We start from the raw sequence: 27,500 nt of genomic DNA, 5'->3' as shown, positions 1-27,500 counted from the left end.
AGTGACTGCCATGTTGAGATCAGCATTCGACATCATAACCACTGCCCTTTCATACCTACAGTACATTTGGAACCAAAATGGCTTATTACCTGAGGTGAATGTGAATCTGTTCAATGTCTGGTATTCATAGTTCTAATCTAACACTTCCATTACGTCTGCTGCAGCTACCTCTCCACCACACATCTCCACAGAGGTGCTAACTCCCACAGATGGTGCAGCTGATGAAGGGGAAGACTCTTCCTCAGGTAAATATTCTTTCTCACTAAGAGCAGAAGATCTCTAATGATAGATATTGTATCAATTGTAATTCACTATCTTTTGTGACAGAGTTTACAGTGGTCAAGGTCCTGGCAGCTGTTGCCCTGGTCATCGTGGTTCTACTGACTTCATATCTTAGTTTTCTGAGCTACAGAAGAAAGCGTGACGGTACGACTAGTTTTGCTCTTGAACTCCTTCCTCCCAGACTGCTGCCACTCTCATCTGACCGTGTCTTATTCATGTTTGGGTTTCATCTGATTGTGTCTTATTTATGTTTGGGTTTCATCTGATTGTGTCTTATTCATGTTTGGCTTTCATCTGATTGTGTCTTATTCATGTTCGGGTTTCATCTGATTGTGTCTTATTCATGTTTGGGTTTCATCTGATTGTGTCTTATTCATGTTTGGGTTTTATCTGATTGTGTCTTATTCATGTTTGGGTTACATCTGATTGTGTCTTATTCATGTTTGGGTTTCATCTGATTGTGTCTTATTCATGTTTGGGTTTCATCTGATTGTGTCTTATTCATGTTTGGGTTTCATTTGATTGTGTCTTATTCATGTTTGGGTTTCATCTGATTGTGTCTTATTCATGTTTGGGTTTCATTTGCAGCTTCTTCAGACAAGATTGCTGCTAGTAGGCATGACAGGTAAGATTATACAACAGTAAATCAAAATGGCAGCAGGTATGGAAAGATAAAACTCTACTTGAAAATGAAACATTTTTATTATTTACTTCCTCCAGACCAGGCTCTGATCTGGATTACGCATCTATAACATTCACCAACACTGGTGAGTACTTACATTTTATGTGGCTCCTCAGAATGTTGCAAAAAGTTAGTGAATGGGCCATCCCAACGTTCTGAGGTCTAATTTTTCTTTAGAATGGTCGCTGTCTTGTGCTTCTAATTCACATCTTTCATATCACGCAACACCTGAAACTTAAAAGTTCTATTTGCGTGAAGACAGCAACAACGTCACTGAAAAAGAGATATTTTGGAGAAATGTATCATTTTGGCAAGTAACTGTATAATAAGCAGGATAATGTATAGTCCACCAATCAAAATAGGAAAATAAATCCCGACCGGACAAACAGGACCCTGATGCGCAGCGGAGGTACTAGACATTATCCCTTCCATATGGTCCTGTGCTAGTGCTGTACTAATACAGTAGACAAACAGGGCTGGAAGATCACGTCCATGGCTGCTACTAGAAACACCTCCTGTGGTTATTATTAAAAGCACTCGCCTGTGTTTCTCTTCTCAGACTGTCAAAGCGATCAGGAGGTGCCATATGCTGACATAATGATTTCCGTGCGGGGGGTGAGCACCCCCGAGTTGAGGGGCCACCCAGGGGGGGCCCCAGGGAACCCCAGAGCGGTGAGCAGCACCTCAGCACTTTTTTCCTCCCCACAGAGAAAAAAATAATGTGCTGTTAAATGTACTAAACCATCATTACATTTTAATTGCACAAACAAAACATGGTATTATTGTGATGAACCAACTCATCTGGACACAGTTTTTTCACTTTTCTCAGTGTAGGGGGTTTCAGGACATGTACTACATGTCTGTAGTAATCAGAGATTTCAAGGAGGTTCACACAGAATTGTTGTTGCTGTGGACATACACAGTGAGCTGTCCTGAGGGCCCCATTCCAGCTCGGGGGCCCATTCCAGCTCGGGGGCCATTCCAGCTCAGGGGCCCCAGGCAATTGCCTGCTTTGAGTCTCCTGGATACTGCTGCTAGTGATGTGATGTTGCACATTAGGAGATAACAGAGGCTCTGTGTTTGTGTGTGTGTGTGTGTGTGTGTGTGTGTGTGTGTGTGTGTGTGTGTGTGTGTGTGTGTGTGTGTGTGTGTGTGTGTGTGTGTATGTGTGTGTGTATGTGTGTCCTGTGCTGCAGAGATGGAGGGATGACTCAGGGCCTGGACCCCTACAGCATGTCTCCCGTTCGGCTGACCGTCTGCATGTCCAGCCCAGAGAAGTGTCCAGGAAGCTGAGCAGCACCTCGGAGTACGCCGTCATCACCTACTCTACCGATGCTCTTCACTGACACCCAGCAATTCTCTTAAAATCCCAGCTGACCAGCTTAACTATCCATCCTTTTTTCTGTAACTATAAAAGTGTAAAAGTGTACAACATAGCACCAGTGTATGACATGTATAAAGATGTACAATATGCAGGCCTACACTGTACACAATATAGACTACATGAATTCAAAATGTATTATTTAGTTTGGCAGAATGCTAAGATCCAAAGAAAAGAAAATAATAAGTAATCTAATTCTCAAAGCTTTTTCCAGTGTGGTGTGTAAACCATAGACATAAAAGCTATGGTACATACTGCCTATAGATATCAGGGAAGCCAGCTCGCTAAATATTTTTTAAAGAAAACTAAAAACGTATCTCTTCACCTTAGCCTTTAACTAGCTGCGACTTCACGCTATATATATATATATTTTGTATTTTTTAATGTGTTTTACTTTTATCTTCATCGTGATATAATGTGATATTAAGGGTTTAGATAAACTATATCTCTACAGAGATTTATTTTCTATCTTATGTTATGCATTTTATGTATTCTATTTTTATCGTAAATCTTTATTCACTCTATCCCTGTTTTTATGCTCATTTTATTTTGTTTTATGCACTCTATCCTTGTTTTTATGTTTAATGTATTATGCTTCTTTGATGTCTATATTATTTGGATCACTGTGCATGTAATTTCTTTGTGCACGTGATTTCTTTGCTGTTAAGCACTTTGAGCTGCATTGTTTTGTATGAAAGGTGCTATACAAATAAAGTGTATTATTATTATTATTATTATCATTATTATAAGAACACCATAGATAGACATTGACGGTCCATGTGCAACATAAGCAACTAACGGAGTGAAATTATTTTTGTCCTTCACGAGGTCCCGTACTTAAACGTGTCACGTTGCCAAGCAACAACTGAACACAAACTGCACTGACAGCTCGGGAAGTAAATTCGCACTGGGGAACATGGCGAAAACATCAAACTAATTTACTTTATAACACGTAGGTAAACTGTTACAACCATTTACATATATAATATAAAATCAGCACAGTTGTTGAAGGGTAAGAAGTAACGTTACGTCCTTGTTATTACTGTGTTTATATTATTCTTACACATGGCAAAGTCATTTGGTTATGTTGTTACCATGGCGATTTCTCTCCAATGTATCATAATGCGCGCAAGTTAATAACAAAGAGATCGTTTGCTGGTTTGATATCACTTTTAACAAATAAGCCAAGTACTCGAAATAATGTACTCGAAATAAATGAAGGAAACGTTCTAACGTTATGTGGAAAAGTGCGACCAAGTGTAACTTTCAAACTGATGACATTGATAACGGTTATAACCCCTTTTGTTGCATAAAAACTCTGGCGTGACCCAGGGCGTCTGTTAGATATAGATAGTCGTGGCAGCTACTTAGCCAGAATAGCTCAGTTAACGCTACTGCTTATTGCCTTATTTCCTGTTTAAGCGTTACGCTTCAAATTAACTGAGGCCATTTCAACGCTGTACCCGGCATTTCGTTGGGAGTGAGCGGCGGACATGTCTGTGGTTTTCTCATACACTCACCTCCGAGTGCCCAAAGGATTTGGGGCCATTCTGGAGGGCCTGGCCCGCGAAGTCCTGAGAGATCAGCCGGAGGATATTCCCGCCTTTGCAGCTAAACACTTTACTGTACTCCTGAAAGCCAGAGAAGGTAACGCAAGTTGTACAAATAAATACATACTGCCGCATCAGCTACGTATTTAGTCATCCAAATGCTAAAGAATAACATCTCATGTCATTTAAAAATGTTAGAATGCAGCATAGGCTATTTCACAAAGACGGTTTGTCATCTCACTTGCAGTGCAATGAAAAATATAACAAAGGATTACACATTAACATTCTTAGATGAGCTGAAAGGATTTGGTGAAATTCAACTTTGTTCATTCATTCATTCATTCATTCATGTCTGTCTGTGTGCCTATGTTCACTCCGCAGAGAGTGGTGAGGACCCAGCAGCATGGGCCGCAGCACTGGAGGAGAGGTTTATTAATAAGCAACCCTTAAAGGTGAGCCAGCAGGTGTGCTGAGCAGTGCAGGTGTAAAGCGCATGGTTATTTTAAAGCACTAAAGCCAGACTACCCTGGGGTGATCCAGTAAGCACAGACATTAGATTATGGGGAAGTATGCTGGTATAGTCTGGGGTGTAACAAATGTTATATTATAAAATAAAATAAAAGTGTGTAATGGAAGTCTAAACTGATATTGAGGAGACGCAGATGGAGACCGAAATGAGCATTTAAGTATCGTTCCAATGCTGATTTTCTGTCTTCTTGAAACAGGGCTCTGTGAAACAGGATTCCTCAGCTGTCAGGACCCAAAAGGAGTAAGTGCCATTCTCCCTTACTAAATCTGCCTGGAGAGAGAGAATGAGACAGGGAGAGAGAGAGAGAGAGAGAGAGAGAGAGAGAGAGAGAGAGAGAGAGAGAGACAGGCAGCTTCCTGCAGCTATTCTGAGTGGTGTAAGAACAGCAGACGAGAGGAAGTCAGCAAAACCACCCATTCATCACCATCAGCTCCAGCCACCAGAATAACATTAATAAATACAGATTTATTAATACAGACAGTTTTAATACTTCTTGCATGCGTGTGACTTTCTTTTATGATCTCATAGTCATACATAGGTTTTGGAGCAGATAATGGTTACAGAATATTAACATTAAACAATGACAGAGAGGCTAATACAGAGAAACAGGGATGTGTTTTAGCCGGGGCCTGCTGTGTCTTATGAGAGTGCCTTGCTGGTTCTAGGGAACTGTCATCACAGGAGTGTGTGGTCGATCGAGACACGCTCAGCTTCCTCAGAGCCGTCCGCTGGGACAAAGAGTCGGACAATATTAGACATGGAATTTAATTAAGGCCATACTGGCTTCCCTGCCATGCCCCCTCTAAGGGATGAGACTTGAATTACAGTGTCTCTCTCCAGAGTGTCTCTGGGCATTTTGAATAGGCTCAGTTTCCTCACTTTCACTCAACTTTGGCTGAGTCTGCATTAGGGTGGGTTTGGCTGCTGCCTGAAAGAGTAAAAGTTACTGGACATGGACAGGCAGTATCAGACCAAGGTCAATTGCCTAATGTTATTGGACCTCTGTGACTGCAGGTCTATGATTTCACTCCTTACACTGGACGATAAGAAAGGGTTATTAACACCAGCTTAGATAACAGAAATAAGACAAAGGAATCAGCTGAACGTTACAGCTAAACTGAACACATCTTTGTAATGGTGTTACACGTTTAAGGATGCAGCCATAGAGCGAGATATGCTCCAATTATGGAACCATTTAAGTAGTGTAGAAGTAGTGTAGTGTTTCAGTAGTGTTTGCATGGTATTCTGTATTTATATTTATGCAACTTTGTATACTTGACACATGAACTGTGTGCGTATTACCATCTAATCATCCTCCCATTTGAAGACAGTTTGGCTAAAACCACTGCAGCATTCTCTGGTGAATATGTGATGCTGCCCATCCTGGCACACTACCAGGTGACTTATGAAGAACACAGCCCAGGAGCACAGTAGAGTTCAGATAGGTGACTTATGAAGAACACAGTCCAGGAGCACAGTAGAGTTCAGATAGGTGACTTATGAAGAACACAGCCCCACAGATGGAAAGTTCAGAAAGTTCAGAGTTCAGATGGAAAGTTCAGTGCAGTCAGGTCTCAGTTGCAGTTCTCACAGTCGCTCAGTGTGTTTTTTATCTCCAATATGTTGAATTTAGGGAAAAGCCCAAACCACCTCATTGCGTTGAAACCAAAGAGCCTGACGATGCCCAGCCGACACAGACCCCCAGAGTCTCCCCACTGAACCCTGATCAGGAGAACAGAGTCTCCCCACGGAACCCTGATCAGGAGACCAGAGTCTCCCCACGGAACCCTGATCAGGAAACTAGAGTCTCCCCACGGAACCCTGATCAGGAGAACAGAGTTTCCCCACGGAACCCTGATCAGGAGCAGGCCCAGGACAGTGCAGCTCGGGGAGGGTTTGGGACCGCTGGCACGGCTGGCACCACTGGCACGGCCAACACAGCAGAGGAGCCTGAGCCTGAGCCCTTCTCTGAGGGCCCATACGGGGGCGTCACCAATGTGGACATCTGTGTAGAGAAGCTGAGGGGAGGAGGGGGGTCCACAGAAGAGGCTGTAGAAGGAGGTGACGCAGAGGTAGAGGAGGAAGCCGGGGAGGGAGGTGATGGGGAAGAGGTGAAGGAGGACACCAGTAAGTATATAGATGTTGATATCTGCAGGTCAGAGCTAGAGCAGTCCTCGGAGGTGTACATCGGTGGACTCGCGAGTGTCGACGTATGCGCTGGGGAGCTGGGAGGCCAGCGGGCTGATCAGAACCCCATGTCTGAGGGCAGCGTAAAAGAATACAGCTTTGTAGAAGCTTCTGGAAGCCAGCTGGAGGAGAAGGGGCTGTCTGAGTCCCAGGAGGAGCTGGAAACTCCCGTCGGATTAGCAAACCTCAGAGCCGAATCCGCAGAACAGAGTAAGAATTCGCTGGATGAGCACCTTGCTGGAGATGGCGACAAGCGTGGGAGTGAGGTCACACCTGAGGATCATGGGAGAGAGGTCACACCTGAGGATCATGGGAGAGAGGTCACACCTGAGGATCATGGGAGTGAGGTCACACCTGAGGATCAGACATGTTTGGGAGATCAACGTGAGGAGGCGCAGGAGGTCTCAGCCACCTCTGAAGTCACTCAGGACCCGGAGCTCAAACGGACAGAACACACTGAGACAGAGGCTGCAGGTAGCCATGAGGAGGATGATGGGCGAGGACTGGCATCGGGAGCAGAGGGGGGTGTTGGGAGTGGGCACGCAGAGACCACCAGAGAGGAGGGCATGGGGTCAGGGTCAGGGTCAGAGTCGGATGTGGACGTGGAAGACACAGATACAGAGAAACCTGATACTCAGGACATGGCTGGACACGGGTCTGCAGAGGAAAGTGGAGGAATCATGTCCATGACTGGAGCTGAAGATTCCCATGGAGACTGTGAGGTAGAGACAGAGGAAGTGAGGAAACCTGAGAATGAGGATGGTGATGATGAGGATGATGATGATGATGTGACAGAGACAGATAAAGATGTCCAAACATCCACACTACAGGACGTGTCTGAGATAGAGTCCACCCAGCAGGATCGGAGCGAGGACGAGTGTGATGTCACACAGGCAGAGGGGCAGCTGGACGAACACACACTGATCTCAGATCAGAGGGAGTCCTCACCCACACGCAGCAGGTCAGAGGTCACAGGTCACGACCCTGACGGAGTGTCAGGGGAAACCGATGAGCAGCTGATGAGCAGTCAGCAGAGGTCCCCTTTGGGTGAACAACACAGGAGTCATGAGAAGTCTGACTCTGACAGCAGTGAGTCCGAGGAGGAGGAGGAGGAACCTGAGGAGGAGAACCCAGAGGCTTCACATCCACGCCAGCAGGACATCTCTGAGGAGGAGGACCCAGAGGCTTCACATCCACGCCAGCAGGACATCTCTGAGGAGGAGAACACAGAGGCTTCACATCCACGCCAGGAGAACATCTCTGAGGAGGAGGACCCAGAGGCTTCACATCCACGCCAGCAGGACATCACCGAGGAGGAGGACCCAGAGGCTTTACATCCACGCCAGCAGGACATCTCCGAGGAGGAGAACCCAGAGGCTTCACATCCACGCCAGGAGGACATCTCCGAGGAGGTCAGTGAGAAGGAGAGGGAACATGAAGCCAGTAATGATGAGCTTGATGGCAATGAGAACGCCGATGAGCAGGAACCTCAGCTGGATTGCAAGGACAAAGGGGACCAGAGCATCTCGGGAGGGGACTGTGAGGACAGAGATCCTCCTGGTCCTGCCAAACCCTCACGGCCCCTCTCTGGTGCTCTACCAGATGAAACTGAAGCAAAAGCGGATCCATCAGCTGAGGGACCCTCACAACCTGCCGAGCACATGACCTCTCCTGACTCAGAGCAAGATCAGAGCCCACAGCAGATCAGCCAATCAGGAGAAGGCCAGGACTTCACACAGGAAGGAGAGGCAGAGGAAGTGATGTCATCTGGAAACAAAGGTGACCCCAAGGTAATGTTTTATTATGTTAATTATTTCAATATGATGATGGTGTTTCTTAATTAAAACACTTATTTTCACCTATGATTGCATGCCCAGGGAAGGTGAAGCTCATATAGTGCACTTCTTTTTTATATATTTTATTGTTATTTTGGTCATCTGGGTTTTGACAAGAGTACAGTCAACATGACACATTTACAATACCTTAATACTTCAATACTTTGAAAACACACAAGTTCCTTCCTAATTCAGGACTGATTACTAGGCAAAATATATCATCTTGAACTTGAAAATATCTGTCAATTCTTTACTATGACCAAAGGAACTTAAAAATATATATACGGTATATATATATATATATATATATAAACGTATAGTGCACTTCATGTAGTTTTAGAGATGAAACCAGAGTGCCTACATAGGAAGAGGCCCAGCCCAGGGCATGATGGGTAAGATATCTAAAGGTCGATCTCCCTTAACTTTTACCAGATGTAAGACAGATTAGTTATCACAAGTATTGACTAACCACTGGTATCAGTATGCACTCAACATGTCTTAAGAAAGAGGATTAATGGTGTGAATTTGAGATTGAAACACTCTAGGGGAACGGATCGGCTGTGAAGAGCTGTGCCCTTGTGTCCTTTAAAAAATATGATCCTCTGCTGGCCTGCCTCTCTCTCAGGAGGACCCTGCCTCTCTCTCAGGCAGATTCTTCCAAAATCAAGTATCAGAATCGCCACCATCTTTTGCGTATGTAAATTGCTTGTGGTGTAGAACTCTTTCATATGAAATACTTCTCCTGACATATTTTCTTTCCAAGAGAGAAGTAGGATGACATATGTATTTCCGAAAATATCATATTTCATAACTCTGAGTATAATTGGCAAAACATACTGCATGCTGGAAAATGACAGTCTTCTGTGGCACCAAAATGTCATGAAAGATGTTATGTATACAATATTTGTGGCAAGGGAGGTAGGAGGAAGAAGGATTTGTAAGAGTGTTTCCATGGAAACATATGCTTTTGCTCCATCCCTCCTGTTCTTGCCGTGGTGCGAGACAAGTGGGGATTAAGAGGCGTGCTGTCGGTGGGATTAATGCCTTCACCTCTGCTGCAAGAAGTTCTGCTCAAATCCCCCCATCGTGACGTTCCCGTTTGCCCTGTGTGTACTCTAATCACACACTTCCCTAGTTAAGCCATGCTTAGACGTGTAGAATGTACTGTCATGAATGTTGCATGTTGCAAGGAGTTTCCCATAGTAACAACAATCAGCAGTTTCCCATGGTAACAACAATATCCAGATGCAGCTGACGCAGAAAAGAGAAACAATCATCGCAGAATCACACCAACACTATGCCGGGGTTGCTCCAGGTCAGAACCAGAACTGTGCCAGGGTGGTGCCAGGGTGCTGCCAGGGTGGTCAGGGTTAGATGTGTGACAGGGTCAGCTGCTGCGTGGGCTCAGTGCAGATGTGGTGGTTTAATGGTGTAGAGACGTTTCCCAGACTTCCCAGAAACGAACAGGGACAGGAGGAAAGTGGTCCCATTATAATGTTTTAATCTCCATACTTGAATTTACATTCAACAGTTTAGTCATATTTCTACATCTTAATTTTGGCCTAACACCTCCCAACCACTCTCCTCTCTATCTCTAGATGTTTCTCGCTTCTCTCCTTGAATGTAGGGCATTACAATGTGACCCATATCAAATGTCTTGTCCAATGACTTTATCCACCGGGAGAATGAGGGGAATTTGCTGCTATTCTGAGGTACTGTAGTCACAGCCTTCATCAATCTCTGGTTGTTCTGCAAAGTCACCTCAGCTTTAAGATCCCGCGGAATGAAAAAAGCCTCAAGTAGCAGCCTGCCTGTCATGAGCAGCTGAGACACACATGCTGTGAGCTACGAATGTTCAATTCATATTTAAACACCACATAGGAAGAAATAATACCAGTCAGTTCCGTTCATTTGTAGAGAATATACAGTCAGCACTGACGCAAAGCAGAATATTACAGCTCTCCATCAGGTGTGATGAGCTCAATATCCAGTTGTTGTTCTTAAGAAGTGATGTGCTGTGATGTGTGAGTGAATCAGTGCCATGGGCTGGAACGAGAGAAGGCATTCGGGCGCTAACCAGATTGATTTGCGCGGGAGCGGGTCCCTGCGCGCGCTGTCTGCCCGTAAACTCCGCGTGGAGGCGGTGCGGCAGAGCAGCGCTGTCTCTGCCCGTCTGACGGGTGAACGGTGCTCCCGGAGCATCTGATGTTTGATTTATTGTAATAATAACTCTAGCATTATCAGAGCTGTTTCACTTTGTCATATTGTGTTAGTATTCTTTTTTGGCGTTTGTTTGAGTGGGAGCTGATTTTAGTTATTGGTCTTGTATTGTTCAACGAATAGTTTTATTTCGTGTTTGTTGGTCATTATCTGCTGTCAGAGGTTTTCTTTCATTATTTGATTGATGTTGGCTAATGATTTAGCCCGCGTTTATGGCAGTAAAGACTTGTCAACAAATAATAAACAGGTCAAGTCACTCCCTGTCAGATTTCGCACACCAAGGCAAGACCCGTAGACATCTTATCATCACTTTCAATCAAACGTTACTATCCGATGTAGTGTGTAGTTGATGGCTCGAGTTGAGCTGGGCAATCGCAATGATTAGTTAAGATGTAAAACATCCATGTTGTTTATCATCAAACACAATCAGGTCACCTCGCCCTTCTCTCTCTCTCTCTCTCTCTCTCTCACACACACACACACACACATTCACTCACTCTCTCCTTCTCACCCTCGTTTCAGTTGCGCTAGTTTGCAAGAGAGGGAGATTCATATGCAGTGAAAACAGTATCGCGGATGACGTTTTCCTTACGATAGCGGACAATAAGCTCTATCAGTGCCGATACCCTAACGCGCTTACCTGTCAGGTGTGGAATCATGGACTGTCACATCGTAAGTACTACTTCTGATCACGTATTTAAAACTTGTACAATTTCTCTTTTTCAACAAAGGTGCAAGCGAGATGCTATTTAAATTCGCTTGGTTTCAGATAATAGATCTTTAAGTGTTACTTTTCGCATCGTTACTTTTTCAGATGATTTGATCCAAATGGACTTGGCACAGTAACGGCTCGCTTTTATTCAGTGGAAATGGAACCAAAGATTTGGAATGCTCAACCTCTTAAACAGTTGAAAGGAAAACTTCGTAACATGGTGTTTATACTTATGTAAACCAGTGTCAACATATTTGCAAGGACTCTTTTGGGTTTCTCTCTATTCAGTAGTTTGTCACATAGCCAGTGTCACATAGTTCTACACATCAGAAAATGAATCTGAATCGGCATCAGGGAGGACATCAGCTTCCTGTGTGTCCCTGCCAGACATGGTGCTGCTGAGTTATGGTCAGCAAGCGCAGGGTGAGTGGGTGAGAGTCTGTGTGTGTGTGTGTGTGTGTGTGTGTGTGTGTGGTGGGAGCTGGAGCTGTGGTCAGCAAGCGCAGGGTGAGTGGGTGAGAGGGTCTGTGTGTGTGTGGTGCGAGCTGGAGCAGAGGGTTGTTTGGGTGGGGTGCCCCAGCCACCTCGGGGGATGTGGGATGGCCATGCAGAGAATAAAGAGGAGAGGACAGAACCAGTGTGTGTGTGTGTGTGTGTGTGTGTGTGTGTGTGTGTGTGTGTGTGTGTGTGTGTGTGTGTGTGTGTGTGTGTGTGTGTGTGCGCTTGGGAGAGAACAGAGTGTGGGCAGTTCTGAGCGGTGCCAGCTGAAACAAATACATTTGTGCTTTTCTGCAGTGGGTGCTCACACTCCCACTCTGGAGGGGGTTTCATAGCAGACACACTCCCCGACACTAATACACACACACACACATACACACACTCAGATACTCTCCGACGTAATACACACACACACACACACACACACACACACACACACACACAGATACTCTCCGACACTAATACACACACACACACACACACACACTCAGATACTCTCCTACGCTAATACATACATACACTCAGATACTCTCCTACACTAATACACACACACACACACACACAGATACTCTCCGACACTAATACACACATACACACACACTCAGATACTCTCCGACACTAATACACACACAGACACAATCAGATACTCTCCAACGCTAATACACACATACACACACTCAGATACTCTCCAACGCTAATACACACATACACACACACTCAGATACTCTCCAACGCTAATACACACATACACACACTCAGATACTCTCCAACGCTAATACACACATACACACACACTCAGATACTCTCCGACGCTAATACACACACACTCCCCGACGCTAATACACACACACTCTCCGACGCTAATACACACACACTCCCCGACGCTAATACACTCATACACACACTCCCTGACACTAATACACACACTCCCTGACGCTAATACACACACACTCCCCGACGCTAATACACACATACACACACTCGCACAAACTCCTCAACACTAATACACTCCTCAACACTTATACACACATACACACACTCGCACAGCTGCTCAACGGTCACACACACATACATATATCCCACCATCCCCGCCACTAACACACACATGCAAGTGTCTTCCCTTTCCAGTCAGCTTTGAGAGAAATCCATGCCACCCAAGGGACAGACCTGTGTCGCAGTCAGCTACAGTGTGTGTGTGTGTGTGTGTGTGTGTGTGTGTGTGTGTGTGTGTGTGTGTGTGTGTGTGTGTGTCTGTGTGTCTGTGTGTGTGTGTGTGTGTGTCTGTGTGTTTCTGTGTCTGTGTGTGTGTGTGTATCTGTGTGTGTGTGTCTGTGTGTGTGTGTCTGTGTGTGTGTGTGTGTATCTGTGTGTGTGTTTTTGTGTGTGTATATGTGTGTGTTTGTGTGTGTGTGTGTGGAGGGAGGTGGAGTGGAGTGTGTGTGTGAAAGAGAGAGAGAGAGAGAAAGAGTGTGTATGTGTCAGAGAGAGAGAGAGCAAGAGAGACAAAGTGTGTGTGTGTGTGTGTGTGAGAGAGAGAGAGGGAAAGAAAGAGAGTTTGTGTGTGTGAAGCTGGGTTTTTCTGGTTTCTGTGGTGCTGCCAGCCAAGTGTCTGCGGTGCGGTGCGGAGCGGTGCGGTGCGGTGACAGGTGGAGGCGGTGACAGGTAGAGAGGAGGCGGACTGATTCTCCTGCCACATGCCCACGTATGTCCTGAAACCAGCGGCTCATTCCTCCAGCTCATTACTGCCGGAGGTAGAGCCCAGGACTGGTGCCTCATGGGAGCTCTCCCTGCGCTCCAGCAGGCTGCGTTGGACTGAGCCCTGCTGCCGGGCCTGAACTGATCCACTACAGATCTGCTGATCCGTGGGACGGACGTATAAATAGCAGGATCTGTGGCATGTCATCATATGCCACAGAATAGAATAAAACAACAGTGTGTGATTGAGTAGAATAAAACAATAGTGTGTGAACAATAGAGAGGCACCTCCCCTACATAGACCAGCAGAGAGGCACCTCCCCTAAGACCAGCAGAGAGGCACCTCCCCTAAGACCAGCAGAGAGGCACCTCCCCTACATAGACCAGCAGAGAGGCACCTCCCCTAAGACCAGCAGAGGCACCTCCCCTACATAGACCAGCAGAGGCACCTCCCCTACTTAGACCAGCAGAGAGGCTCTGGCCCTTGAATGGAGAGAGAGAGAGTGAGTAGAAGCCTTTAGATACCAGATACCAGACCACCAGAATCGATAAAGGTGCCTGTAGTTTGGATCGATAAAGGTGCCTGTAGTTTGGATGAACTAGAAAGAAGTTTACCGCTCTGCGGCCCGTCCCCCGGATAGGTCTTGAGTAGAAGGAGGGACTTAGCATCTTTCAGACGGACCAGAGTGAGTAGCTTACTGAGTTATGTTAACATGAGCGTAAGCTTCAGCAGCATTCAATTCAAATGGCTTACAAAAAAATATGGAATTGCAGTCTTGACTGCCTCAATTCAGAGAGCGCCTGTGATTGGCTTATATGGACTTCCTCAATTCAGAGAGCGCCTGTGATTGGCTTAAATGGACTGCTTTAATGCAGAGAGCGCTTGTGATTTGCTTAAATGGACTGCTTTAATTCAGAGAGCGCTTGTGATTGGTGCTGGTGAATGTCAGCAGATGCATAGATTTTCATGATTGCTTGGTTGGTTGGTTGAGTGAATGACTGATATGTGGGACTGGTGCTAACAGGAGGAGTGCAGCCAGCCTCAGGATGAGGAGGACATCATGGACATCCCGCTGGACGACCCCGAGGCCAACCGCGCTGCCGCCAGGATCCAGGCCGGCTTCCGGGGTCACATGACCAGGAAGCAGATGAAGGACGTTAAGCCTGAGGGTGAGGGTGAGGGCGAGGGCGAGGGCGATGGCGAGGAGGTGAGCAGCAGCGGAGAGGCACTCAACGGAAACCAGGGCAACGCAGGTCAGTACCCATCAGGGTCTAGTACCCTCTCAGAACCTCTTCCACACAAAGACACCCTTATCTGTAGAACTCTTCAAAGCTTGAGAAGATTCTGCTTCACAGAAAAGAACCATAAAGCTGATAGCTGTATTGATTTCAGTGAGTTTGAAATATACATTTACATGAGAGGGTTCAAAGGAGAACTTGCAGAAGAGGACTAGATCCTTTTTTCACTTAGAAATATAGAACCTTACCTAACACTGATTCCGATATGTGAACAGTAACCCCCTAATCCAGCTTTCAGCTCTTAACATGTACGATGTGGTTCAGTTAACATGTACGATGTGTTTCAGTTAACATGTACTGTGGATTGAATTGACATTTTTAAATGACTTTGAAACATTTCACTTAACATGGAGTCTAAGCGCCAAAATAGCACAGCAATATGAGATTCATTTGCTCAACTTCCAGGAGACTGTAATTTAGTACACATTATACATGAATGTGAACCAAAGGAACAGGAGGTGTTTCTCAAGTTCCTAATGGCCTAATTTAGCATTCCAGCTGATGAGTTGCGCTCTTAATTACCCTTGAAGTATTCCACCATGTCCCTTATTTATGATCGGCGCCTTTACACCACACGGAACAGGCCTCCTTAAAGATGTCACTCATCAGAGTGATGTTAGATAAAGGTCAGTCCTTAAAGATGTCACTCATCAGAGTGATGTTAGAGCAGGACAATCGTTCTTGAAGATGTCTCTTATCAGAGTGATGTTAGAGCAGGACAATCGTTCTTGAAGATGTCTCTTATCAGAGTGATGTAGAGAGCAGAGATGAGCTGCTGTGAAGGAGGGAGGGCGGTGCAGGCCAGGCAGCAGAGAGCAGAGATGATCAGCTGTGAGGGACAGAGGCGAGTGCCACCGCCTGCTGCAGTATCAGATGGAGCTGATCTTCCTCTGTGAGATCCAATCTTCCTCTGAGATATCTTATCTTCCTCTGTGATCTCTGATCATCCTGCTGCAGTATCAGATGGAGCCGATCTTCCTCTGTGAGATCTGATCACCCTGCTGCAGTATCAGACGGAGTTGATCTTCCTCTGTGAGATCTGATCACCCTGCTGCAGTATCAGACGGAGTTGATCTTCCTCTGTGAGATCTGATCACCCTGCTGCAGTATCAGACGGAGTTGATCTTCCTCTGAGATATCTGATCACCCTGGTGGGAGGAGGCTGCCTCCAGGAATCTCACACAGCTGCGCTTATTAGAGGGCGGCCGTTAGTCTTTTGTTTCTTGTTTCTCCTGTTTGCACAGAATCAATCTGTCTTGGTTGTGTGCAGGCAGAAGATGATGCAGTGGGCGTGAATGCACCAGGGCCATTCAATCTGTAGGACCTAAAAACGTGGTCAAACCAGCCCAGGGTGGGGGCTGAGGCTCGGAGGTCGGACATTTTGATGTCAGGTGGAAAGTGGGGCAGGCAGGGAGACTGACCCTCTCCCTATGTACTTCATGAGGCGCACACACACTCACTCTGTGCATCACACACACACAGTCCCTCTCACATTCACAAGCAGACACACAAACACATAAACACACACACACACACACACACACACACACGCACACACGCACACACACACACGCACACACGCACACACACACACACACACACACACACACACACACACACACACACATACACACATACACACACACCTGCCTGGTTGCCCCACCTTAGATGCAGGCCTCTCCTGAGCACCATCAACCCAGTTCCTGCTCCTAAGCGCTTATGTATGGAGGGTTTATTTTTAAATGCAGGTGCATCTCTCTCTCTCTGTCTCCCTCTCTCCCTCTCTCTCTCTCTCTCTCCCTCTCTCTCTCTCCCTCTCTCTCTCTCTCTCCCTCTCTTTCTGCCACCGAGACTAAACGATGTGCTCTATCTCAGACACACAGTGGACCAAATAAGACATCAGCATCCAGGCAGCCTAGTTTACAGAGGACAACTGGAACGAATGAGTGTGAGTGTGTGTGTGTGTGTGTGTGTGTGTGTGTGTGTGTGTGTATGTGAGCTGTGCAGAGAGAGAGAGAAAGAGAGATAGAGACAGAGAGAGAGAGACATACTATGTTCAAGCAGAAGAGAAACCTATGAACACACACACACACACACACACACACACACACACACACACACACACACTCACTCACTCACACACACACACACTCACACACACACACATTGAACAGTGGGAGACTGCTCTTATTGGGTCATCTCTTGTCAGGTCTATGATGATGTTGTCTGTGTTTGGGGTGGAGTCCAGTCTCCATGTTAGATCGCTATCCCTAGGTGAGAAAAGCCAAAAGTGTGTGATGTGTGTACAGGTTATCAGTCAATTAGTCATTGTTTCATTTATCATATAAATATATGTTTATATGCTCCACTCTCAAGGATCAAGGGAACTTGTATTCTACAAACACAAATGTATAATATCTATTAAAACAACTTAGTTCCGCCTGGAAAGATGTGTTTTGATTATTTGTCATTTCTGAATTGATCATCCAGAGCTCCAGGGGCACACCGGGGTGGTGTGTGTGTTCACCCCAGCTATACTCATTACCACACACTAGTGAATGTAACTGCCCTGCCTCTGCTCCGTTCTCTTACCCCAGGGGCGTCAGAAGGGGCGGAGACAGAAGACACATCAGTACCTGAGCAGTGAGGCCCCGCAGCGAGCGCCGCAGACGTGGGAGAGGGGCCTCCAGATCCTGCGCTCTCTCAAGACCAACTTTCTATAGATGTGCCAGAGCAGAGCTAGGGTGTGTGTGTGTGTGTGTGTGTGTGTGTGTGTGTGTGTGTGTGTGTGTGTGTGTGTCTGGTGAACTCTTTCTGTCATGCCTCCTCTGCACCCTGCCCTGTGCAGACTCCTGTGAATGTACTCCCCATCCAAAGCATGCCCTAATACCCCTGTCTCAACTTTAAAAACCACTCTTTTACCCCTGCCTCCACTTTAAAACCACCCTTTTACCCCTGTCTCAGCTTTCAAAACCACCCCTTTAACTCTTCTTTCAGCTTTTCACCCCCATATATCCCTTCTTCCTGATTTCTAAACGCATCTAATGCCTCTGATTGTTTTTAAACACACTTACGTAAATCTACCCTACTACCCCTCTTACAGCCTTTCAAACAGCCCAATACCCCTGTCTCAAACCAACCCTAGTACCCCTCTTACAGCTTTTTACCCCAACCCCACTACCCTAAGGTGACCAGACGTCCCCGGTTTCCGGGGACAGTCCCGGTTTTTGGTGGCCTGTCCCCGGCTGGAGCTGTCCCCGGTAATGTCCCCGGTTTTCACAGACAGACCCGGGATACAAATTAAAGAAAGAAAGAAAACAATGACCAAACGTTTACATGTTTTGGAGGGGTAACGTATCTGAACTGAAATTGTCCCCGGATTTTGTCTCAGAAATCTGGTCACCTTACACTACCCCTCTTACAACCTTTTACCCCAACCCTTCTACTCCTACCACCGTATGCCCCATCAGTAAAATTGCCTCTCTCTGCCAGTCCTACATTCCCCTGTCTAAATAATGCTAATAATGCTAACCATATTTCTCCGCTTTTTAAAACCCATGTAAGGTCCCTTCCCCAGCCTTCTAGACCCTCTGAAGTACCTTTTCACCTCACACCCTGAAACACACACACCTTTTTAAAGTCACCTCATACCCTGAAACACACACACACATACACACACCTTTTTAAACTCACCTCACCCCCTGAAACACACACACACACACACACCTTTTTAAACTCACCTCACACCCTGAAACACACACACACACACACACCATTTTAAAGTCACCTCACACCCTGAAACCCCCTCAGCCCTCAGCTTTCAGGCCCACTCCACCCACTGAGTGTCTCTGAGTGTGACATAGTATTAGTGCACGTGTGATCAGGACTCAAGTTGTGTTTGTTATAGTTGCTTATCATGTTTATATTATTGTCCTGCAGTTTGCTTGTTGTACTGATCAGGAATGTAGAAGTCTTTGTCCATAGGTCATAGGGTCACAGGGTCAAAGGTCGCTCTCTCCTATTTACTGCTGAATGATCAGATCTCAATGTGTCCTATTGTGTGTGATGTTTGGCACTTTAAGTATTTAAATGGTCTTTATATAGTCAATATAAGCAGTTAAAACAAAATCAGAACTTCCGATTGCTCCTTAAGCGTGTATTGCACTTTCTTTATCTTTATGTTGGTTATGGAAATCACTGAACGGAACAAACAACAACAACTGAACGTTGCTCGTGCTGATTGACTTCGTCCTGTCGCATGTTCACAAAAGGAGGAGAGATGATTAAAAGCCTTGAAACCACCGCCTGTGCCCTCAGTCATTTCCAGCCCCTGTTGGAACTCATTTTGAAATGACCCAAATAAAGAATAAAGCATTGCTCCCATCAGGAGGGTCGGGGGTGGGTGGGAGGGTGAGATCATTATGGGATGTTTGTGTCCTCTGGCCCAGTGAGGTGGGGGGGTACAGGTTCACAGAGGGGGTCAGGGATAATGACCCACGGAGGTCCACCGTCTGAGCCTAATGATGATCTACTGATCACTACCCCATCGGATTCCATCAGAACCAGAAGCACTCCTTCACACCAGTGGTGTTCACACACACACACACACTCACACGCACACGCACACACACACGCGCGCGCGCCAGCGTATACACACAGATAAACATGCTATGGTGTACACATGCACACACAAAGATGCCATGTTTTACACACACATATAAAAAAGCTATAGTTTACACACACATACACATGCCATGGACTACACACACACACACACACACACACACACATATAAAGATGCCATAGTGTACACACTGGAAAAACCACCCACACTGTCTTTTCTCACACACAGGGTGCAGAGGCTATCCACTCAGTTCACTGTTCCATAGACTCAGAGGACAGAGGTGTGAGTGTGTGTCTATGCAGCTCAGAGTACAGGGGTGTGTGTGTGTTTGAGTGTGTGTCTGTGTGTCTCTATGCAGCTCAGAGGACAGGGGTGTGTGTGTGTGTTTGAGTGTGTCTATACAGCTCAGAGGACAGGGGTGTGTGTGTGTTTGAGTCTCTATGCAGCTCAGAGGACAGTGTGTCAGGGACTAGATGTTAGGAATCTGTCCATCATCATGAAATCATGTGTGTGTTCACTAATATGGGGGCAGTATAATATCATTGTAAGCTTCAGTGGCTCATCGTTTGTGTGGTGTGTGTGTGTGTGTGTGTGTGTGTGTGTGTGTGGGAGTGTGTGTGTGTGTGTGTGTGTGTGTGTGTGTGTGAGAGGGAGTGTGTGGTTTTGCATGGTTGCATCCCTACTCCCCTTCAGCACCCAAACCAGTGTGATCCCTAAGAGGCATCCACACCCAGCTGTCAGCACACACACACCTATTTCTCTCTCTCTATCTCTTACACACATACACATACACACACACACACACACACACTCTCTCTCTCTCTCTCTCTCTCTCTCTCTCTCTCTCTCTCTGTTAGAGCTGGTCCTGTAGTGGTGACCACATGTAGAGGTCTGGTCCTGTAGAGCGCTGGTCCTGTAGAGGTCTGGTCCTGTAGAGCAGGGGTTTTCAACTGGTTTTGTCCCAGGGACCACCATTCTGACTAGAAAGTAATTTTTCCACTGATGTGCCTGCATGCGCGTGCGTGTTTGTAACCACCGCCGCCACGCCCCCTCCCCCTGCACAGATATTCTGCCTATAACACTTAAATATGTGCAGTTATCAGGGTAGATCACTAACCGCCGTCCGCCTGTAGCACTTGTCAGTGCAATTTCTTCGATATGTTTCACGATATTCAAGAGTAATCTGGAAAAGTGTTCAATTCAATGGTGAACTGATCAACATAGGCAATGCCGTCGCAGACCACCAGGGGGCCACGGACCCCCGGTTGAAAACCCCTGCTGTAGAGGTCTGGTCCTGTAGTGGGCTGGTCCTGTAGAGGTCTGGTCCTGTAGAGGTCCTGTAGAGCAGTGGTTATCAAACTTTTTGTCCGGGGACCCCATAAAATCCATTTGCCAAGTCTCGCGACCCCCCACACATTTTGACAGGATATTATAGGTCTAAATTCAGTTTCATCTTGAATGATGAGACTGCTTGCTGAGACAATATTGGTTTTCATTATCCACCCTGATGTAGAAAACACCATGTCTGATAGACTATACAGCATGTCAAAGCCTAATATGTTGATGCACAGGGCAGCAAGATCATTTCGCGACCCCCAAAAAAACGTTTGGCGACCCCACTTGGGGTCCCGACCCCTAGTTTGAGAACCACTGCTGTAGGAACTGGTCATGTAAAGCGCTGGTCCTGTTCTTACTGTCTTCATGGCTCTGATCGCCACTACAGGAGTTAGTGCCTTGTGATGGCATTCTTCACTGGTTTCCTGTAGCAACACAAAGACACCCTGAAAAAATGCCTGACCTCCTCCTCACCCAGCCCCCCACCCCCAGACACACACACACTGAGGAGATGGAAAGCGTTACAGCTGTCAGCAGAGTTCAGCATGAGGGGTGTCTAATAATAATAATACACGTAAAAACACTTGTGTCATTTTCAGCTGTTAGCGTTGAGTGAAACTCTGAAATCTTGAAGAGACAAATTTCAATTTTTGTTGTGAAATCTGTAAATGGATTTGTTTTATTTGATGGATCTGACCAGTGGTCATGAGCCCAAAGGAACCCCAGAGGGTGATGTTTAGTCAGGAATGACTGAGATGTTGAGGTGATTCAAATGCTGCCATCCAGACAACATTATCTGAAGCAGAGAAACACATTCAAGTGTTACTCTGACAAGCAGAAGAGGTGATCAGAGTCAATCAGGGCCACAGCATTTGATTCTCGAGTGAAACAAACCAGGACATGATCTTCAATGAATCTTCTCCTTCCATAGGAAACGTTCGGTAATGGAGAGATGTGTTTGATCCAGGGATCATAGGCAGTGTGTGTGTGTGTGTGTGTTATTGACAAAGGTCAAGGATGTTTAAGAAACGTCTTGTCTGAAAACACAAGAGCTAATCTACCGGTCAGTGGAGTGCTGCTCTACCCAGTAATCCGCTTAAAGCAGAAGACCACACACACACACACACACACACACACACTCATACTCTCTCTCTCAGTCTCTTACTCACTCACTCACTCACACACTCATACCCTTTTTTCACTCTCTCTGTATCTCTCTCTCTCACACACTCACAGACTCTCTCACTCACACACACACACACAGTTCTCAGTGACTGTGTAAGTGTGTGTTCCTCTTCTCCTTGATTTTCCTTGATGCAGCTCTTTGAAGATGAGAGGTTCACTTGGGGAACTTTTATCTTGGGCACAAAAGCTTTGAGTGTATGTCTGCTTGTGAAAGTGTGCGTGTGTGTAAGAGACAGAGAGACAGAGAGAATGCTTTGATCCCTCCTGTCAGGAAAAGACCCTTCAGTGTTCCTGACGATACTGAATGTTGTCAACATCTACATTTTTCCCTGACTGACGTTGTTAGCTCCTGTGTGTGTGCATGTGTGTGTGTGTGTCTGTGTGTGTGCATGTGTGAGAGAGAGAACAGTGGCGGGAAATGTGTATCTTGTGTGTGTGTGTGTGTGTGTGTGTGTGTGAAGTGATGTTTCTGCCAGATTGACTATTATGTTTGCGACTGTGTCCAGTATAATAGTCTGAGTCTGTGTGTGTGAGTATTTGGCCGTGAAAGTGTGTGTGTGTGTCCATGTGTGCAGAGTGTGTGTGAGGGTTATTGTGTGTGTCGGTAGGACGTCCAGCAGTGACTACACTCCTGAAGTCAGTTGACCAGCCTGTGCCATGACATCATAGTTGGGAAAAATCTGCTGCATTTTTAAAGTTCAGTTACTTAGAAATGACCCACGTGGCTTTTATCTATATCTGTCTGTCTGTCTATATATCTATATATCTGTCTGTCTGTCTATATATCTGTCTGTCTATATATCTATATATCTTTCTGTCTGTCTATATATCTATATATCTGTCTGTCTATATATCTATATATCTGTCTGTCTGTCTGTACATCTATATATCTGTCTGTCTATATATCTGTCTGTCTATATATCTATATATCTGTCTGTCTGTCTGGCCATTCCTTATCATGTGGGGCTCTTAGATTAGGGCATGTGGCGAAGATGTCTGTCTGTCTGTCTTTCTATATATCTATATATCTGTCTGTCTATATATCTATATATCTGTCTGTCTGTCTGTCTGTCTGTCTGGCCATTCCTTATCATGTGGGGCCCTTAGATTAGGGCATGTGAAAATGATTGGTCCTGGATGGTGTGTGTGTGTGTGTGTGTGTGTGTGTGTGTATATGTGTGGAGTGTAGCTGGGCGATAGTGTGTGTGAGTGTGCGTTTGTATGTGTGAAGCGTAGCTTGGTGGTGTCGTGTATGTGGTGCATAGCTCGATAGTGTGTGTATGTGTGTGTATGTATGTGTGTGTGCGTGAGAGAGAGCGAGAGCGAGAGAGACAGAACAGTGGTGGGTAATGTGTGTGTTTTTTGTGTGTGTGTGGAATGTAGCTGGGTGATGGTGTGTGAGGAGCATAGCTGGGTGGTGTGTGTGTAGCGTGGCGTGTTACTCCTGCGTGCTGCTTACACTTGCTCTGTCATCCTGCCATCTTCCTGAGTCCACCACAGGCCCAGAATGCACCAGTGCAGAACTAATCTCCTCTTTGTCGTCCCAGCCTGCTTTTGTTTACGCATTAAAAATCACATGCACCCCGACTGCATCACATAACTCCAAATTCACTGATAGAGACCCAAACGTTTGAAGTAAAAGTAAATTAAGTAAAACGTAAAATTATTCTATAAACTTTTAGCTGGCCATGTTTGGTGTGCTAAGGGCCCTAGTACCTAAGGGCCCTCGTAGACACCATTCACCTCACTATCTAGACTCATACATGCCCGTCGATCCAGAACACACTCTCCTCCTCTTCTCTTCTCCTCCTCCTCCTCCCTTACTTGTTCTCCAGTCCTCTTCTCCTGCCTGAGAGCGGGGGCTCTGCTGAGGGGGTGCTGGGGAGGGATAGTGTTAAGGAAAGGGGAAGAGATGAGTGAAAGAATAAGAGAGAGGGAGGGAGAGGCAGAGAGAGAGAGAGAAAAAAAGAGGGAGGGAGGGAGAGTGGGAGAGAGGGAGGGGAGAGGCAGAGAGAGAGCGAGAGAAAAAGAGGGAGGGAGGGAGGTAGAGAGAGGGAGGGAGACAGGGGATGCAAGTGGGGCGGAGGGAGGGTAGAGAAAGAGAGGGAATGAGAAAATGAGAGGGAGGTAAAAAGAGAGGGGGTAGTGAAGGAGAGAGACGGAAAGAGAGTGAAAAAGCGAGAGAAGACAAAGGGAAATTGAGGAAGGAATGAGGAGAGGAGGAGGAGAGAGAGGGGGGAGGGTGAATGGGTGAGAGGGTGATGGAGGGGTAGTGGGGGTACGGGGGCTGTTTTTCAGAGGCTGCCATGGTGTTTTATTGAGGCAGCCCTCTCTCTCTTTCATCCTGGAGACTGCAGACAGAATGTGAACTCCCCCGTTAGGCCCCTCAGCCCAGCAGAGCCCAGCCTGACCTATAGGAGTCCTTCATTAGGGGCCCCTACCCCAAAGCACTGTTCAACAGGCCCCCACCCCGCAGCACTGCTCAACAGGCCGCTGAAATCCAATTACAAGCTGCCCCACACGCAAAAACTCTGTTCTCTCCCCGTGACTTGCATGGATTAAGAATGGAGACAAAATCATGACATGGGATTGATTTCTGAAAATATAAAGTGTCCTGCTTGGGCATTCGTCCACCAGCTGACAGTTCTACGCCAGTCCAGTAGGTTTGGCAACTTCTGGCAGCGCAGTGAGAGTCCATATTAAAGGAACATTCTCTACACACTGAATGAGTCCTAGAGAGGAACCCCAGCTGGAACAGACCAGGGCCAGACCAGGGCCAGATCAGGGCCAGACCTGACACGGATCATTGATGGCGTGAGCAGCAGCTAAAGACTCCTCTCAAAAAATACAAACAAACATTTAGGGACATGCACAAAAAATGGGGTGGGGGGTTGGGGGCGGCAAGGGGTCAAAATAGATGACTACTACTAGTGTATCTAACACACAAAGCTCACACGCACACACACACACACAAAGCACACATGCAGAGAGAGAAAGCACACAAAGAGCTCACAAGCAGAAAGAGTGCGCGCACACACACACCACACACACACACACACACACACACAGGGCTGTTGTTCAAGAGAGGGGTTCTGGGAGGAGAGGGCTTGAGTGCTCAAACGAAGCCCCATCCTGCAGGAAGCAGTGTGTATCTCAGGGACGTGCCCGGAGTGGACAAACATGCTAACAGTGTGTGAGCGCAGCGCAGCTCTGCAGCCAAGATGAAGGCAGACAGGGAGGCGCACACTCCTGTCATCTTCCACGTCCTCAGCCTGCTCCTTTTCTCCCTGGCAGGTAAGGAACGAGGGGAAGCCTCCCGTCATCTCAGGGAAGGACTCAAAACAATGAGAGGAGAAAGTTTGAAGGAAGGTGTTAGCAGGGTCTTAGCATGTGGCTAAAGTTCAACTTGTGCCAAAGAAAACCAGCAGAATTTTTTCGTTATTTTTTTTTCTTTCTTTCTTTCTAGAGTTCATATAACTCTTTTTTGTGGGTTTTGGCAACTTATGTATATCGTTTCAGGAGTTTTGAAAAATAATAGTTTTAGTTGTTACTTGGACTTGGACTGTTACTTGGACTTGTATGTTGATATAATGTGAATATGGCAGAGGAAAAACATTTTACTTTTTTACTGTTCATTTTTACTGTATTTTACTGTTAATTTATTTCACAGTACAAATGAATGTCAATTTCTGCCTGCTCTGGTTGTCAACAGTTAAACATTTACTGGCTGTTGATCAGCCCACACACACACACACACACACACACCACACACACAACACACACACACTAATTAAGCTGACAGGAGTTGACTGGAAGAGAGTTACATGACGTTATGCCAATCCTAGGGTCGCCCTAGGTTACACTGGTGTCAAATAGATGACTTGAGTAGTCACGCTTTCAGTTTAGTTTGGTTTAGTTTCATTTAGTTTATTCAATGTTGGATGGGTAAGCTAGTTTGCTTTAGTATAACAGCATAAATAGGCTTGTATTCACTACAGTCCTGGCGAGGTCTGGCTGTATAAAGTAGAGCAGTGCAGGAGGTGGCCCTGGCTGAGATCAGCGTGTCATCATGGGTGCGTGCATGAGGGGGCCCTGGCTGAGATCAGTCGCTGATGACTGAGGCAAATTATGTTGAGTTTGGCTGAAGTGGTGGACTTGATTGATTTTAGTAACTTTTACATTTACATTTAATATACATTTAGCCATTCAGCAGATGCTTTCATCAGAAGCGGTTTCAGGCAGAGATATGCGGGTGCTCCCATGACACATGTCTCCAGTGGGGGCCCTGGCCCCCGGCCCCCGGCCCCCCAGGAGTTACACAAGAGGAAAGAAGTGGTTCAGCAGGAGTTACACTTGGTTAATTAGACTGGGATCATTGGAGTGTTTTATGTTGATGAGATGAGGTCGATTTTGGGTACGTTCAGCTCTATGAGGTTGGATGCAGGTTAAGTCAAACTGCAAGTAAGGCACGCATGGTACAGTCAGAATGCAGGTTACATACGCATGGTACAGACAGAATGCAGGTTACATACGCATGCTAAAGTCAGAATGCAGGTTACATACGCATGCTAAAGTCAGAATGCAGGTTACATACGCATGGAAAAGACAGAATGCAGGTTACATACGCATGCTAAAGACAGAATGCAGGTTACATACGCATGCTAAAGTCAGAATGCAGGTTACATACGCATGCTAAAGTCAGAATGCAGGTTACATACGCATGGTACAGACAGAATGCAGGTTACATACGCATGCTAAAGTCAGAAAGCAGGTTGCAGGCAAAGGGCTCATTTCCCATCTGTCTCTGGCTGAGATGGCGGCAGGGCACTGGGATGTCATTGTCCTGAAGGCCTGATTAGAGGAATCACTGGGGCCTGTGTGTGGGTGTGTGTGTGTGAGTGTGTGTGTGTGAGTGTGTGTGTGAGTTGGTGTGTGTGTGTCCTGCCTCTCATCCACAAAGAGCGAGTCTCTGTCTCGGGGACAGCCTGGCCGCTGGAGGAAATCAGGCCCACAATCACCGCCTTTGTCTGCTCGTCCTGGCAATGGCTGACGACTGTTTGCACCAACCAGCCATGCCACGCCATGCCACGCCATGCCGCACCGTCCCGCTCGCCCCGTAAGAGATGTCGATGCCACGGCGACTCGCTCACGACGTAAGAGCCAGACATGCTGCACCGACCCTCTCACGCCATAAGGGCCAACGGTGGTGGTGTAGGGGTGGTGCAAGGGCCTCTCTCAGGGCAAATGCACGCTCAGAAGAGGGTTTTCACGAGGATCCACGGCCGTGCTGATGGACACGAGTCTCTCAGAACGCCAGTTTCAGTGATGTTGTGCTTTTGACGTGCTCCTCGGTCACATGGTTGGGTGCCACATGTCTGACCAATGAAGAGCCCTACTTCCCCTGACCAGACGCTCCTCACCAAAATGGCTTTGTAGCACAGAGAGCTTCCAAAGTAAGTAAATGGTGAGGTAACCTCAGCATGGCA

The 27,500-nt window shown here is 46.5% G+C and overlaps 2 protein-coding genes across 2 annotated transcripts in view; both read left to right on the top strand.

The window, feature by feature from the left end:
- Window positions 1-3,226: 3,226 nt before the first annotated feature.
- spa17 (sperm autoantigenic protein 17) lies at window positions 3,227-17,890 on the top strand. Its single transcript, XM_031584280.2, has 7 exons — window positions 3,227-3,297; window positions 3,768-3,992; window positions 4,277-4,347; window positions 4,621-4,664; window positions 6,058-8,401; window positions 14,597-14,825; window positions 17,468-17,890. Exons 2-7 carry the CDS (start codon window positions 3,839-3,841, stop codon window positions 17,515-17,517), a joined length of 2,892 nt encoding a protein of 963 aa, XP_031440140.1. The 5' UTR covers window positions 3,227-3,297; window positions 3,768-3,838; the 3' UTR covers window positions 17,518-17,890.
- Window positions 17,891-27,106: 9,216 nt separating this feature from the next.
- The window catches only part of hepacama (hepatic and glial cell adhesion molecule a), a 9,094-nt gene continuing 8,700 nt past the window's right edge, over window positions 27,107-27,500 (top strand). The window contains exon 1 of the mRNA XM_042710326.1: window positions 27,107-27,167. Coding sequence (XP_042566260.1) covers window positions 27,107-27,167 — 61 coding nt within the window. The remainder of the gene's footprint in view (window positions 27,168-27,500) is intronic.

Source organism: Clupea harengus, chromosome 17 (genome assembly GCF_900700415.2).
Source record: "Clupea harengus chromosome 17, Ch_v2.0.2, whole genome shotgun sequence".
NCBI lineage: Eukaryota > Metazoa > Chordata > Actinopteri > Clupeiformes > Clupeidae > Clupea > Clupea harengus.
The sequence above is the reverse complement of the archived record's forward strand: the minus strand, read 5'-3'. Positions and strand labels throughout refer to the sequence as shown.